Consider the following 17,893-nt stretch of genomic DNA (forward strand, 5'->3'; position numbering starts at 1 on the left):
ACGATCGAGCCTTGGGGTCCTCCCTTGGTGACAGGCAGTGACTGAGACAGCAGATGTTCTGACTTTATACACTGCTCTCTTTGAGAGAGGTAGTTAGCAAACCAGGCCAAAGACCCATCAGACACCAATACACTACCCACAAGAATGGAATGGTCTACTGTATCAAAAGCTTTAGCCAAGTCAATAAAAATAGCAGCACAACATTGCTTAAAATCAAGGACAATGGTGACATAATTTAGGACCTTTTTAAGGTTGCAGTGACACATCCATAACCTATTCGAAAACCAGATTCTGTACCAGAGAGAATACTATAGACAGACATAAAGAAAGCCAGTTAGTTGATTATTGTTTTTCCAACACTTTTGATAAACAGGGCAAATTAGAAATAGGCCTATAACAGTTAGGATCAGCTTGATCTCCCCCTTTTAAATAAAGGATGCACCGTGTCTGCCTTCCAAGCAATGGAAACCTCCCCAGAGAGGAGAGGCTCTGCGATGATAGGGGTTGCAACCTTAAAGAAGAAAATATCTAAACCATCTGACCCAGATGTTTTTTGGGGGTCAAATTTAAGGAGCTCCTTAAGCACCTCAGACTGTGACCGCCTGCAGGGAGAAACTGTGTAGGGGGGCAGGGGAAAAGAGGGAGGAGCATCGGGGCTAGTCGCATTAGAAGGGCTGGGAGATGTTGGGAAATGTTGGATGGGCAACGAGGCATGGCTGAGTCAAATAGGAATCCTGACTTAATGGAGTGGTGATTTTAAAGAGCTCAGCCATGTGCTCCTTGTCAGTAACAACCGTATCATCAACATTAAGGGACATGCGTAGCTGTGAGGAGGAGGGTTTATTCTCCAGAACTTCTTGGTGTTAGACCCACAGAGAGAGAACTGCTCCTTAAATMAATGTAACTAACTTTGGCCTTCCGGATAGCCTGAGTGCACACTTTTTTCTCATTTGCCTAAACGACAGCCAGTCAAGCCTGAGTATTTGTGTGCTGAGCCTTTCGCCAAATGGTGTTCTTGATCAAATCAAATACATTTTTATTTTTCACATGCACCGAATGCAACCGCTGTAGATCTTACAGTGAAATGCTTACTTCTTGAGGTGGAGTAACTCTGCCAGATCACAGTTGAACCAGAGGCTGAACCTGTTTATTAAGTCAAATGTTCTTTATGGTGGTGTGTTTGTTAACAATACCACTGAAAATATTTTAAATAAGGTCCAAGAGGGTATCAAGCTGATTCTATACCAATTTACAGAGGCCAGGTCATGAAGGAAGGCTTGCTCATTAAAGTTTTCCAGCAAGCGTCTATGACAAATCAGGACAGGACGTTTAACTGAGCAGTCCATACGAAAACAGGCTGTGAAACGGTGATCACTAAGGTCATTACAGAAAACACCAGACTGATACCTATCAGGATTATTCGTGAGGATTAGGCGAGTAGCCTTTTCTGCATGTTTGGAGTCCTACCTTGTGGGATTGATAATAATCTGAGAGGGATTTATTGTTTTAGGACTTGGTCAGGTGGTTTAGCATGTCCCAGTTTAGGTCACCTAGCAGGACAAATTCAGATTTAGTGTAAGGGGCCAGGAGAGAGTTTTGGGCAGGTAGGGTACAGGCTGGTGCTGATGGTGGACGATAACACCCAGCAATAGTCAAAGAGCTATTTGAAAGTTTAATGCTTAAAACCAGCAAATCCACAGACTTGGTGGAGACAACCGAGCGCTGAAGGTGTTCATTGGTAAAGATTGCCACTCCACTACCTTTGGAAGATCTGTCTCCGAAAAAGGTTATAACCAGAAAGATTAACGTAAGTGTTAACACTCGTTCGTTCTTTCTTTCTGTTTGGGTTTCTTACGGTCAATTTGCGGTCCGCAAATTATTTGTAATTTAGTTCCGGCTTCCCGACCATCCATTCAACAAAAAATCTGCCTGTGGCTGAATCTAGTAGATCAGTTATTCCCAAACTGGGGTACACAATGCCATTGGGGGTAAGCCCACAAAAAATGGATTCACTTAAAAAAATAATTTAAAAAATCCAACAGGGCTATACAGTTGGGTTAGTTTTTTATTTCTCTTTCTCTCCTTAGTAACCTCGTTTTCACTGCCAAAAATAACTGCCGTCTAGTGTTCAGCGAAATAACAACATGATTTCAAATACAGGTAGCCTAGTCAAATAATTAACATCCAATTACATTAACCATTATTCTCTCGCGGGAATTCCACTAACGGTCCGTATGTAGCCAAACATAGCTGCTGCTCATTCAGTTTGCTCGAAAATGGATCAATTGTTTTTTTTTWAATTAAGGCCCGCATCCATGGAGACACATACCAGCTCTACTGATAGTACTGCTACTACCAGCAGTACAACATCTGCACAACGCAAGTTGTTCTGCTTCCACGAGCACATCCAATGCTAGCATCAGTAATTCTACATTTGTTGTTAGCCCAGCTAGCATGGACACTGACAGTTGTGAATCTGATGCAGCCGAAGAGCTACTGCCCCCTTACCCGGGAAAGCATCGAACAACAGACAGGGACATTTGACCATCAGAGGCGCAAATATGATGAGAACTACATTGATTTGGGGTTCACTTATGTTGGGAGTGGTGCCTTTCCTCAGCCACAGTGTGTTATATGTGCAAAAGTACTATCTCACAACTCGATGAAACCTTCACTCTTGCGCAGACATTTAGAAACCAAACATGCCATTTTGGAAAGTAAGCCACAGGAGTTTTTTGAGCGAGAATTAAGACGACTTTCGAGTAGTAAGACATGTATAAAAGCAACAGATACTATTAATAAGAAGTGGCTGGAAGCATCTTATATGGTGAGCTACCGAATGGCTAGGACAGGCAGGCCCATACTATTGTGGAGGACTTCATTCTTCCTGCTGCCGCCGATATGGCTGGGACAATGCTGGGGGAAAAGGCCCCCAAAAAACTGTACAGACAATGCGTTTCACTACACATCAGTGACATGGCAGGAAACGCTTCGCATACAAGCCAGTGAATACTATGCGTTACAGCTGGATGAGTCAACCGATGTGGCGGGCCTGGCATGTTTACGTTTATGGGGGGTCAATTAAGGAAGACATCATCTTCTGGAAACCAGGACAACAGGAGAGGATATTTTTAAGGTATGGGACAGCTTTGTGACATCAAATGGACTTTGGTGGTCAAGATGTGTTGGTATCTGTACTGATGGCGCAAAAGCCATGACAGGGAGACATAGTGGAGTGGTAATGTGCGTGCAAGCAGTTGCTCCCGACGCCACTTGGGTACACTGCAGCATCCACGAGAGGCTCTTGCTGCCAAGGGAATGCCTGACAGTTTGAAAGATGTTTTGGACACTACAGTGAAAATGGTTAACTTTGTTAAAGCAAGGCCCCTGAACTCTCGTGTATTTTCTGTGCTATGCAATGATATGGGCAGTGACCATGTAACACTTATACAACATGCAGAAGTGCGCTGATTATCAAGGGGCAAAGTATTGACACGTTTTTTTGAAATGAGAGATGAGCTTAAAGTTTTCTTTACTGACCATACTTTTCACTTGTCTGACCGCTTGCATGACGACAAGTTTCTCTGAACACTAAATACAGGCACAGATTGTGTATGGAAAATGATTTAAGACTGAGACTCTCCAATACAACCGAACATTGCAGAGTTATGAGCATCCTTTCAAGCACACCCTTCTCATTAACCTGTGGCGAGTTATTCACAATTTCCGATGATCAAATGAAGGTGTATATGTAAGATGGCTAAATAAAGAGCAAAATTATTGAATTATTATCAAATTATTATTTGAGCCCTTGTCCTATAACAGCTCTTTGTCACAACCCGACTTGTGGGAAGTGACAAACTCACAGTCCATTCTTATGTTTAATAAATGTATTGTATAGTGTGTGTCTGTGGCAGGTTTACAATGATGGCAAAAAACAACATTTGAGAGTGCGCTGACCCTGGTGCTAGTGGGGGTACACAGCTGGAGGTTGAGTGTTTGAAGGGGTACGAGACTATAAAACGTTTGGGAACCACTGATCCCTGCCCTAATGCTTGTTCAATTTGGAAGAAAAATGGTGTTCATCTGGAGAATGTTGAGACATAGGCTGTCTTAAATATGTAAATAGCCCACCCTTTATGTTTTTTCTGTGATTTTAGCAAAAGCTCTGCAATCGGGAAGTGTCAAAGTCAAGAAAACAAGACTTTCCCCTGTGAACAGGAGGATTAAGGATGTCATGTCTCCCGTGTGAGCCATCAGAAATTAAAGGAAATTGCTCTGTAGATCTTGTGCATCACCGCAGCCAGCATAGTTAATGTTTAACGAGCCGTTGGCATAGTGGAGTTGGCAAGGCCTTTCACACAGGTACATGTTATGGCTACGGCCCTGTGTTTTGTACAATCATGTGACATAGCAAGATTTTATCCTGTGTTTTAAACCTTATCCAGAAATAAGAATTACATCAAAAATTAAAGCAATTGTCTGAGGATGGTGCTGGACCATCTGACATAAAAAGAAAATGAGACAGTTTGACGAAAAAGGTAGACTAAAAGGTAGTGAAATGACGTTGCCACGAGCAGATATTGAGATGCAAGAACTTTGCTCTCACGCAGTCACACGGTATCTGCGCAGTGTGGTAGCCAAAGCACCAAAACAGCGGAGAAGTTGAGCCTCACACTTCAACGCTCTTAGTTGTTGCGGAAATTTACCAACTATGCTTCATACAAGTCCAAATCCAGGCATGTTACTTGACTGCACAAAACTCAGGACCCTAGTTATGTGCCTTTTTTAGTTTTCAGGCCTCGTGAAACATCTGGCATTTTTAAAAATGTCTTTTAAAATGACAACAGAACAGTTAACGGTAAACACTGCTTGTTTGAGCTTAAACACTCACCTGTTTTTGTCATAGAGAGCAGCTATAGGCCTAGATGTAAGTATTATTTTTTGCTTTGTTAGTGCCTGAGATTGCTTTATTGACTTTGTTGCCTAACCTGTGCTGGTAAAAGTCAAATGCCAACCCTCTTGTTTCTACAGCGTCCTCCTGAATTATTGGCACCCTAGGTAAATATGAACAAAAAAGGCTGTGAAAAACTTTAATCGTTGTTTGTCAGCTTGATCTTACTCAACATATCATATGAATCTAACCTTTAATTGAGTTAAACACATTTTACAAGAAACTATTTTATTCAAAAACATGCATGCCAGTTATTGGCACCTCTACAAATTATTTTGAACAAAATCAAATTGATGTATATTCAGATTTTATGATTTGTTAATTTTAAAGTTCATCTGAGTCTTCGGGAACCTCATGACTTCCTGTTTCACTGGGGTATAAATATGAGGTGACACACAGGCTAAACTCTCTTTGTCATCCTTCAACATGGGAAAGGATAGAGAACACAGAAATGAAATGAGACAAAAGGTTGCTGACCTTCACAAATCAGGCAATGGCTATTAAAAAGGTAGCTACAAGCCTGAAAATACCCATCTCCACTATTAGGGCAGTAATTAAGAAATGTAAACCTGGAGCTGTAATGAACCTGCCTGGAAGAGGACGCAAGTGTATTTTGCCCCCACGGACAGTGAGAAGGATGGTTCAAGTGGCAAAGAAATCTCCAAGGATCACAGTTGGAGAATTGCAGAAGTAGGTTACATCTTAGGGTCTCCAAAACTACAATTAGGTGCCATGACCAAGTTATTTGAAAGGGTTGCCAGAAGAAAGCCTCTGATGTCACCAAACCACAAACATAAGCGCCTGGAGTTTGCTAAATGTCATTGGAACTTTGATTGGAACCAGGTTCATCGGTCTGACGAGACTAAAATATAGTTTTTTTGCAACTAACACTAGAGTTGGGTTTGGTGTAAAAAGAACCATGTTCATGCAGAAAAGATCCTAATTCCCACTGTGAATGAAGTATAGTGGTGGATCTGTGATGTTGTGGGCCTGTTATACTTCCAAAGTCCCTGGGACCCTTGTTAGGATACATGGCATCATGGACTACAAGTACCAGGAGATTTTAGGTCAAAACCTGTCTGCATTTGCCAGGAGGCTAAAACTGGGTCGTCGTTGGATCTTCCAGCAGGACAACGATCCAAAGCATACCTCCAAATCTACACAAATGGTTCGCTGACCATAGAATCAAGTTTTGCAATGGCCGTCCCAGTCCCCTGACCGAAACACCATTTGAAAACCTATGGGGTGAGCTGAATAGGAGAGTCCAAAAGTGAGGACCAAGGACTGAAGGATCTGGAGTGTTGATGTATGGAGGAATTGTCTCAAATCCCTGGTCTTCTCCCACCTTATCAAACATTACAGGAGATGACTTGGCATCTTTTTTGTTCATATTTTCCTCGGGTGCCAATAATTCAGGAGGGCACTATCTACTAGAGATAGCATTTCACTGCACCTGCGATAACATCTGCAAAACGGTACGCAACCAATAAACTTTGATTTGAGTTTGAGTGTTCTTTGAACTCACGTGTGATAGGGAATTATAGGTCATAAAATATCCCGGGGTCAGTTGCCACAGTGAAGTGATTTTACTTTGTGCATTTCAGTTTTGAAACAATAACATTTCCACATGTAAGGAAAATGTAATGATACAGTAGCTTAGTGGCCATCTGAAAGAAAGGGGGGGGGGGGGGAATGTTGCTTAATGGGTGGGAAAAGGAAAGACCTTCCAGACGAAAGGCAGTTTCCATTATGACAGGCATATCCTGTTCAGCAATGCCTCTCTTCCTCTCGCTCTGTTCTCGATCCCATCACCCACAGCAAAGTTTGAGTGCTCTCTGTCCAAACATACTGCACATTATGTGGTTCAGCCAGCCCGTCACTGACTGAGGCCTCTAAGTGAGTTAGGATGTTGTCAACATGGCACTCTCTATTAGAGCCCGACCGATATATCGATTCACTGATATTATAGGCCGATATTGGCCTTTTACCGCTATATCGGTATGGGACGATAATTCAACCAATGTGTAATAAATAGGATGAAAAAACATATCTCATGCTTATCTGAACACTTGCGGACATTCTCATGATGTCATTATTGTCACAATATTAAATCAGCATTTGAAGCATACATATTGAACAATTTCTCTTTTGGATGGCAAATTCTGAAAATTCACTGTGGGAAAATTACACTTTTTAATTTCCCCGCTGTAAAACAGTATATCACAGATATATCGGTATCTGCAAGTTTTGTCCCCAAAGAAATCTGTATCGGACAAAAAACAAGATTAACTTGGGCTCTAGTCACTATTCATTACTGTATTACAGCATTGAACCACAAACACTGGACATCTCATTACTGTATTACAGCATAGAACAACCACACATTCTTCCCTGAATCTAAATACTGTATGTGTCCAGGAGAGAGATGGAGCTTTAGGTCGTGTTCACGTTGTCATGCTGCGTTACACAGTTGCTAAACTAATCATCAAGCAATCCCCACAAAGTTAAGTGTCACTATTCCAAAGCTATACAATATTACAGAGAACAAGTTAATTATCTCACCTCAGAAAATATTTCTAATTTTGTACTTCTTGTTCACTAAATGCATGCTAATGTTAGGTTTTTGAGCTAGTGCACAATTGGCTCCCATTCACGCCTTGGAGGAGAGCTGTCCTTGTCCCAGAATTGCCGGGAATGCTCCGCATGGCTCATTGACGACATATGGGCAATGTACACAATGGGCATTAATACAAATCCAGTGGAGTTTCCCATCTCCTCAAAAGTGTCTCTGGTACTATGCCCACAATTTTTTTCCCAAGGCTTTTTCATCCTGATACCGTATCAGTTAAGATCCATAACCCTACTGCTAGGCTAGGCTAGCCCAACGCTGTGCTGTACTGTTCTGTCTGGGCGGCTGCCATAAGTGCTGTTTGTAGCCTGGCCGGGATCAGGTTTGACAGCTCTAATAACCCTGCACACACTCACCGTCTAATCCATAAATGGCTTTATGACAAAGGCTAGAGTGACTGGGCTGGCTCTATTGAGTTTTATGTCAAATGCCCGTTGATTGGAACAACACTGACTACCTCGAACTACCAAGGTTAAGGGCTTGTAAGTAAGCATTTCACTGTAATGTCTACACCTGTTGTATTCGGCGCATGTGACAAATAAGATTTTGATTTGAAATTGTGATTTTTAAAATCGGATCTCTGGGTCCTTGCCTGTGTTTAATGTAAATTATAGTCCTCACATCTCTGTTTTCACAGGCTGTGTAAGCATTTGGCCTATTATGATTTGAGGTACAGTATGGAGTGTTTACTAAAACCTACTAAAATGTTCCATTAGGATTACTCTCAACTGCACCTATTGTATCAGTGTTCTGTTCTGTGTTCTGTCACTATACACATAAGCCAAGTACCTGTAAACTTGTCGTCTTTCAGAAAATTTTTGTTTGGCCTTGCACTGAGGATGTGAATTGAGGCCTCTGTATATTGTATAGTTTGGCTCTGTTTCAGTCAGTATTGACATCCAATCTGCCCATGAATTTTCATAAAGTTTTGTACTTTTCTCATGTCATGACGGGTCTTTTCCTAAGTTACATTCAGTCGGGCTGCCTTGGCAACAGTTGACTGCAGTTTGTGGGTAATGTTGTTTAGGCTACAAACCAGGCAAGCTTTTGTTGACATCGATACCATGCGATGGTTGTACAGTCGCCCCATTTAGGAGTCTTAAGGCTAAATGACAATGTAGACTAAATGTTGTTTCCATGTCATCTCTGGTTCCAGATGCAACCTCCACGGAGCAGCAGGAGCTGTTCACCCAGAAGCTCCAGCAGTGCTGCATGCTGTTTGACTTCATGGACTCTGTCACCGACCTGAAGAGCAAGGAAATCAAGCGGGCCACGCTCAACGAGCTGGTGGACTACGTCTCCACCAACAGGGGCGTCCTGGTAGAGACAGCCTATCCGGAGATCTCAAATATGGTGAGTGGGCTCCTTACACTAACAGCCTTTTCACGCTACTGAGTAAAACCGAGCTGAGACTAGCTGTACGGTGCTAGCCTATTTACGCATCCTCTATAGTTGCTGAAATGGACAATGGACAACAGTTTGTGTTAGTACAATAGTGTGAAAATGGTATACCAGAAAACTATTTTGTTTTGTCACGGTGAAACAATTAAGCACCCTGTCCCTGACATAGAATTTTCATCGAGCAACATTGGGAGATTTTATACTCCGGACTCCGACGTTGCTTGTCCTAATATTTCTAAATMTCTTATTTCCATTCTTTTACTTTTTAGATTTGTGTCTTGTGTATTGTTAGATATTACTACACTGTTGGAGCTAGGAACACAAGCATTTCGCTACACCCGCAATAACCTCTGCTAAATATGTGTATGCAACCAATACATTTTGATTTGAATCTTTATCCTGGATAGAATGCTACTAAAAAAGGAGAGAAAGTGGTCATTTAAAACATGAACTTCAATTGTAATCAGGGTTTGAATGAAGAAGAAAAAGTACTGGGGCCTCTCGAGTGGCGCAGAGGTCTAAGGCACTGCATTGCTGTGAGGTGTTACTACAGACCCGGGTTCATTCCCGGGCTGTGCCACAACCGGCCGTGGCAGGGAGTCCCATAGGACGGCGCATAATTGGCCCAGTGTGAACCGGGTTATGGGAGGGTTTGGCCGGGGGGGTCTTTACTTGGCTCAACGCACCCATAGCGACTCCTTGTGGTGGGCCGGGTGCCTGCACGCTGACCCCATTCGCCAGTTGTACAGTGTTTCCTCCTCCGCGGCTGGCTTCCGGGTTAAACTGGCGGGTGTTAAGGAGTGCGGTTAGACAGGTCATGTTTCGGAGGACAAATGACTCCACCTTTTCTTCACCCGAGCCCGTTGGGGAGTTGCAGCGATGAGACAAGACTGAAATTGGGGATAAAAAGTGGGTCAAATACAAAATAAATATACATTTAGAAAAAGGACTGATTTGCTCATGGCTTGGTTATCAAAACAACTTTCCATACTCACAAAAAGCTTATTTCTCTACGATGTTGTGCACGAATTTGTTTACATCGCTGTTAGTGAGCATTTCTCCTTCACCAAGATAATCCACCCACCTGACAAGTGTGGCATATCAAGAAGCTGAAAAAATGATAATTACACAGATGCACCTTGTCCTGTGGACAATAAAAGGCCACTCTAAAATGTGCAGTTTTGTCACACAACACAATGTCACAGATGTCTCAAGTTTTGAGGGAGCGTGCAATTGGCCAGCTGACTGCAGGATTGTCCACCAGAGCAGTTGCCAGAGAATTGAATATTAATTTCTCTACCATAACCTGCCTTCAACGTCATTTCAGAGAATTTGGCTTATGGAAGCTCATCTGCTTGCTCGTCAGCCTCACCGGGGTCTTGACCTGATTGCAGTTCGACTGTTGTAACCGACTTCAGTGGGCAAATGCTCACCTTCGATGGCCACTGGCACACTGGAGAAGTGTGCTCTTCACAGATTAATCCCAGTTTCAACTGTACCAGGCAGATGGTAGACTGTGTGGGCGAGCAGTTTGCTGATGTCAATGATGTGAACAGAGTGCCCCATGGTGGCGGAGGGTTATGGCAGGCATAAGCTACGGACAACGAACACAATTTTATTTTATCAATGGCAATCTGAAGGAACAGGTATACCGTGGCAAGATCCTGAGGCCCATTGTCGTGCCATTCATCCGCCGCCATCACCTCATGGTTCAGCATGATAATGCATGGCCCCATGTCGCGAGGATCTGCACACAATTCCTGAAAGATGAAAATGTCCCAGTTCTTCCATGGCCTGCATACTCACCAGACATGTCACCCATTGAGCGTATTTGGGATGCTCTGGATTGACGCGTACGACAGTGTGTTCCAGTTCCCGCCAATATCCAGCAACTTCGCACAGCCATTGAACAGGAGTGAGACAACATTCCACAGGCCACAATCAACAGCCTAATCATCTGTAACTCAGTAAAATCTTAGAAATTGTTGCATGTTGCGTTTTCATTTTTGTTTAGTGTAGATCTTGAATAGGAACAGCTGTCATTCTTCGAGATGTGAAATGAAAGGGCCTTAGGATATAACCTTATTGCGCACTGTACACAGTCGCTATTCTCTGAGCAACCTGGGAGAGAGGCAGTGCTCCCAAAGCCCTCACACACCTTCAGCTCCAGTCAGACCCAAAGCTTACCCAGGCCTCTTAATCACCTCGCTCATCCTTTTGCCCTTGTCTCAACCCTCACCGCTAGCCATGGTCCCAGAACAGACAGAGAAGGACGACCCAAACGTCCCCAGTCAGTTTCAAGCACTCCTTCAGTTCAGCACTCCTTCAGTTCAGCACTCCTTCAGTTCAGCACTCCTTCAGTTCAGCACTCGATCATCAGGATTCAGGAAGCAACTAGCTGTCTCTTCTCCATGCCACCTTGAACTACTGTCTCTGGCATCCACTGCTTTCCTCTGCTATGTGAGGGGCTAAGCAGTATATTTATTGCATTTATTCATTGATATATCAATCAAATGTATTTATAAAGCCCTTTTTACATCAGAAGATGTCACGAAATGCTATACAGAAACCCAGCCTAAAACCCCAAACGGTAAGCAATGCAGATGTAGAAGCACGGTGGCTAAGAAAAACTCCCTTGAAAGGCAGGAACCTAGAGAGGAACCAAGCTCTGATGGGTGGCCAGGCCTCTTCTGGCTGTACCAGGTAGAGATTATAAGAGTATATGGCCATTAACCTCTCTCGGGTATGTGGGACAGTAGCGTCTCACCTCGTCAACAGCCAGTGAAACTGCAGGGCACCAAATTCAAAACAACAGATATCCCATAATTAAAATTCCTCAAACATACATGTATCTTACACCATTTTAAAGATACACTTGTTGTAAATCCAGCCACAGTGTCCGATTTCAAATAGGCTTTACGACGAAAGCAAGCCAAACGATTATGTTAGGTGAGTGCCTATTCACAGAAAAACACAGCCATTTTTCCAGCCAAAGAGAGGAGTCACAAAAAGCAGAAATATAGATAAAATTAATCACTAACCTTTGATGATCTTCATCAGATGACACTCATAGGACTTCATGTTACACAATACATGTATSTTTTGTTCGGTAAAGTTCATATTTATATCCAAAAATCTCAGTTTACATTGGCGCGTTATGTTCAGTAGTTCCAAAACATCTGGTGATTTTTATGAGAGCCACATCAATTTACAGAAATAGTCATCATAAATGTTGATGAAAATACAAGTGTTAAACATTGAATTTTAGATCCACTTCTCCTTAATGTAACCGCTGTGTCAGATTTCAAAAAAACTTTACGGAAAAAGCAAACCATGCAATAATCTGAGTACGGCGCTCAGACGACAAAATCAACCCAAAGAGATATCCGCCATGTTGGAGTCAACATAAGTCAGAAATAGCATTATAAATATTCACTTACCTTTGATAATCTTCATCAGAATGCACTCCCAGGAATCCCAGTTCCACAATAAATGTTTGTTTTGTTCGATAATGTCCATCATTTATGTCCAAATTCCTCCTTGTTGTTCGCGCGTTCAGTAAACAATCTAAACTCACGACGCGCGTGCAAGTCAAGCGGAAAGTGTGGACGAAAAGTCCAAAAAGTTCCGTCACAGTCCGTAGAAACATGTCAAACGATGTATAGAATCAATCTTTAGGATGTTTTTAACATAAATCTTCAATAATGTTCCAACCGGAGAATTCCTTTGTCTTCAGAAAAGCAAATGGAACAGAGCTCGCTCTCACGTGAACGAGCGTTACGAGCTCAAAGCATTCTGCCAGACCTCTGACTCATTCCCCTCTCATTCGGCCCCACTTCACAGTAGAAGCATCAAACAAGGTTCTATAGACTGTTGACATCTAGTGAAAGCCTTGGGAAGTGGAACATGACCCCATTTCCACTGTATCTTGGATAAGCAAAGAGTTGAAAACCTACGAACCTCAGATTTCCCACTTCCTGGTTGGATTTTTTCTCAAGTTTTTGCCTGCCATATGAGTTCTGTTATACTCACAGACATCATTCAAACAGTTGTAGAGACTTCAGAGTGTTTTCTATCCAAATCTACTAATACTATGCATATCCAAGGATCTGGGCCTGTGTAGCAGGCAGTTTACTCTGGGCACGCTTTTCATCCGGACGTGAAAATACTGCCCCCTACCCCAAAGAAGTTAAGGCCAGATTGTTCTTCAAGATGACCAGTAGGGTCAAATAATAATCCCAGTGGTTGTAAAGGGTGCAACAGGTCAGTACCTCAAGAGTAAATGTCAGTTGGCTTTTCATAGCCAAGCATTCAGATGTCGAGACAGTAGGTGTGGTAGAGCGAGAGAGAGAGTCGTTTAACAGCAGGTCCGGGACAAGGTAGCACGTCCGGTGAACAGGTCAGGGTTCCATAGCCGCAGGCAGAACAGTTGAAACTGGAGCAGCAGCACGACCAGGTGGACTGGGGACAGCCAGGAGTCATCAGGCCAGGTAGTCCTGAGGCATATATCACATTTTAAGGGTGTGTCAGACAGAATAATTGTTTATCCAGATGTCATTTTATGGGATTGCTATCTAGGAAGATCAGCCCTGCATTACCTGACATTTGGCGTGTACCATTGCGCCAGGCAGCCACATTATACATTAGCATGTCTACTTATTCTCAGCTTACTTAGAAAATGTTCTGCACTTGTTATTCACAAGCTAGAATTAAATGGGTGATATACTTGAACATTATTAGTAATAGGTAATGACATTGTGAGAGGTTTTATAGTGTGAATATTATCTCCCTATTCCAGAGTAGTGTGGGATAACAAATGTAGCCCAGTTAGTTAAATCAACAATTGTTGGATAACTGGATATGTACCTATATTTTTGTTGTGGTGAGGCACATCTCCACTGCCATTTTGACTCATCAGCATATGAATTGGAGGGATTGTGTCGCCGCCCACCAGCCAGGCAAGATATGGCTAGATGTTTCCCARCCTTCCATTGTTTTCATCTCCACGTTGATGGTTAATCACCAATCCAACATGGCTGCTCAAAAGAACAACAACCAGGAACTAGACTACCTTTTCAGTTCAGGTAGCAGATAATGGACCCTAATAGGTATTTATTTTGTTGMTGTTTTATATTAACTAATATACACTGAGTGTACAAAACGCTCTTAGGAACGCTCTTTCCATGACAGACTGACCAGGTGAAAGCTATGATCCCTTTTTGATTTCACTTAAATCCACTTCAATTACTGTAGCTGAAGGGGAGACTGGTTCAATAATGATTTTTAAGCCTTGAGACATAGATTGTGTATGTGTGCTATTCAGAGAGTGAATGGGCAAGACATAATATTTAAGTGCCTTTGAACAGGGTATGGTAGTAGGTGCCAGGCGCACAGGTTTGAGTCAAGAACTGCAACGCTGCTGGGTTTTTCACATTCAACAGTTTCCTGTATGTGTCAATCAACAAATGGAGGCTGTTCTGAGGGCAAACTCAATATTAGGAAGTTGTTTCTAATGGTTTGGACACTCAGTGTACATTGGTTCTAACTTGAATAATTATTGGTTTACAATTGTACAATTTATGCTACCCGTATATAAAAGTCACGAAAACTGTCGGAAAGCCCCACGCTCTCCCCGGTTTTAGCTTGTCGTCTAGCTGGCTAGGTTTAGGATATTTACCAGCCCATACCAGTGATAAACGTAGCTATGTTATCGACATATTATGTTATCGTACACAAACAAAATCAAGCTCACTTATTTTGCTAGCTAGAAAGAAGTAGCCACAAATTCATTCAGAAACAGAGGAAGAGGAATGCTAAATGCGTTATAGCTAGCTACTGTTAGCATAGAGGTACCAAGCTAGCTCTTTCACTTACCCGATTGAGGTCCATGCTCTCTTAAGCCACTGATAATGTTCGGTCTCTGCTGGTGCTGCTGGCTGTTTGACATGCTTTAGAAGCCACATTGATGGTAGGGACAGCATCCACTTTGAGAAGGAACTTCTTGCTGAACCCCTAATTCCATTGTTGATAGCCATGGAACTTCTCATGGATAAAATGTGTCCCTCAGTAGATACCCAATTTGCCCGCCTCATTCTCATATCCCACTTTTTTTTTAAACTTTTGTCATTCATCGTGGGATTTTGTCCCGAAGTTAGAGCTGATTTGGCGAAAACCTCAAACCCAACTTTTTGAACAACTTTGTATTATAACAATTGATTTAAGAGTTTGTAATTTGGGAATGTTTTCTTGGTGTTCTAAGTTACTATTATATGCATTGAAAAATAAGTGCTACACGTCCTTTAACCGCCCTGGTAGAGCTTTCACATGTAGTTTGATTATTTAGATGACAGGCTGGGACATGCGTATGACGGAATCAGTGAGTTGGCCAAATGTAGCGTTCAGTTGGTTGCGTAAGTTGTGCTTAACCCACCTCTTTCACAGGTAATGTGTATGTAACGGGAAGCATCCTATTAAACTGTGGAGTGTGGATGAGTAGCTCTGTCTTTTTCTGTAATAGGTAGTCACTCTTGAACACAAAGAAGCCTGGCCCGCCTCTAACAGCCTCACAGTGACTCACACAGCGTTTACAGTGCCACGGATACGGACTCACTCGGCGGCGCTGCCAAGGGAACCGCTGATTACACACGGGGATAGGTTATCATCAGGACATCCTTAGCTGCCGCGGCCAAGGGGACTGCAGGTTACTTGTCTGTCATAGGTAATCGTGTAGGCATCCTTCCTAGGAGGGGCCTATAGATTTCGATGTAGCAAATCGATAACATACACATCCAGGGACCGCTGCTTGACTATACTGCTGTATAGGTTGTTGACTTGTCTGTCTTGAGTGTTGATGGCTCTCTGCCTGTAGAGTAGCCTCACAACTGGGCATGTTAGGAGGAGCAGGGCCTCTGAATAGGGTTCGTCATTAAAGTTGCTCTCACCAACAGCACCCCATCTATCAGTGCTATTTATCTGGAGGCCGAGGGCTGCTCTGAGCGAGAGGAGGAACCATGGTGGACAGATGGGCAAGGGCGTCCTCGGGATTCTCCATTCTCTGCATCCCATGATAATGAAGTGGTGGGTGTTGAAGTGCAGTCCATTATGCCCGAGCCACAGCGACCGCTTTGATCATTGAGGCAATGGAGAGTACAAACAGGTAGATCATAAATGTAACCATGGCTCTCGCTGAAAAAAGCCTCTGCCCCTGGGTGCTGATAGATGAAGGGTTTAGCCTCTGTAGTTGCCCACTCTGTTTGACACACGAGCAGTGTAATATGAAAGACAATCTTTACAGCTGCACAGCTGTCTCAGTTCAAGGTGAAGAATGTTTGATTGACTTCATATTGTGTAGGCCTATGATGATGCCGCCGCCTTTTGTCAGCGATGAGGATGGGAGGACCGAGGGCTTACGCAGAGATACTTTCAGAGCTCTGATTTACATTGAATTCCGTGAACTCTGGCATTTATGGTATAATAGGTCCATTAAACTACATCTATAACTGGATGATTCATCTCTATCCACACCTTCTCTATCCTTTTCTTGCGCCCTTTTACTCTTTTGTACAGCACCCTTTACTTTATTTCACTCTCTTATATACACACCACACACAGTACAGATTTAGCGTGATACCACTGAGTGAGTGGGGCGTTGCTGTGTCACACACACAGTCCCTCAATGACCCCACACAGAGCTTAAAGCCTTCTGGTGCCATTAGTGCATTTCACTTACAGTTATCGACCCCAACCCTGGATAGAGACACACCCCCCTTCTCTTTCTCTCTTCTTTTCTCTCTCTACCATACACTCTCCTGTTCCCTCTCCTTCATTTCTTTCCTTGTGGTCCCAATCTCCCACTGTGCATTTTGACATGTTTGATATGTGTGCCGTGAAATAATAATAGTCATGTCCATGCAGGGGGTAATCAAAGTACATTCATGGTATGACACCCTATTTTCAGACTAACACAATCATATATGAATGAAAAAAAATATGCAGGTATTTCCTCTGGAAATTGAAAAGGGGCTGATGTTACAATAAATCAATTATTATACAGCTACATTATAACATTACAGCAAGAATGGCTTAATGCTGCTACAGCAGCACAGCAAGAATGAGCTAATATTGCTACATAACAGAGCTAATAGTGCTACAGAGCTAATAGTGCTACAGAACAGAGCCAATAGTGCTACAGAGCTATGAGTGCTACAGAACAGAGCTAATAGTGCTACAGAGCTAATAGTGCTAGGAACAGAGCTAATAGTGCTACAGAGCTAATATGCTAGGGAAAGAGCTAATAAGTGGCTAAGGGACAGAGCTAATAGTGCTACAGAGCTAATAGTGCTACAGAGCTAATAGTTGCTAGGGAACAGAGCTAATAGTGCTAGGAAACAGAGCTAATAGTGCTAAGCAGCAGGGCTATGAGTGCTACAGAACAGAGCTAATAGTGCTACAGAGCTAATAGTGCTAGGGGAACAGAGCTTAATAGTGCTAGGGAACAGAGCTAATAGTGCTACAGAGCTAATAGTGCTAGGGAACAGAGCTAATAGTGCTAGTATTTGTATGTGTGTCTGTGTGTCGCAGTGGTTGTTATCAGCCCGGGCAGTTGTCTTGAGGTATTTGGCGTCAGGGCGGGATGAGTATCACACTGTTGCTTTATGTCCCGCCTGGCAGCCCTCCCTGGAATGTGGCCCATGTGACACCACCAGCAGCCAATCAGCTGCATTATACCAGGCTAGAGAAATATGCCTCTGAGTGAGCCCAGGGGAAAAAAACTCCCATTTCTTTCACTGGCTTGTTTGGGATCAGCTGGACATGTTCAGCACAGGGTGGTGAAGAGAATGCACCCAAAGCATTGATATGAAGCTGTGTTCGCTACTCTCATCTAACACATGAAATCACATCATACACAG

The 17,893-nt window shown here is 42.9% G+C and overlaps 1 protein-coding gene across 1 annotated transcript in view; it reads left to right on the top strand.

Annotated features, from left to right (window-relative positions):
* Positions 1-17,893, top strand: part of LOC111954381 (serine/threonine-protein phosphatase 2A 56 kDa regulatory subunit alpha isoform) — a 76,165-nt gene that overhangs the window by 29,107 nt on the left and 29,165 nt on the right. Inside the window, exon 2 of the mRNA XM_023974091.3 lies at positions 8,740-8,936. Coding sequence (XP_023829859.1) covers positions 8,740-8,936 — 197 coding nt within the window. The remainder of the gene's footprint in view (positions 1-8,739; positions 8,937-17,893) is intronic.

The sequence above is a fragment of the Salvelinus sp. IW2-2015 genome, linkage group LG28 (genome assembly GCF_002910315.2).
Source record: "Salvelinus sp. IW2-2015 linkage group LG28, ASM291031v2, whole genome shotgun sequence".
In the NCBI taxonomy this organism is placed as follows: Eukaryota; Metazoa; Chordata; class Actinopteri; order Salmoniformes; family Salmonidae; genus Salvelinus; species Salvelinus sp. IW2-2015.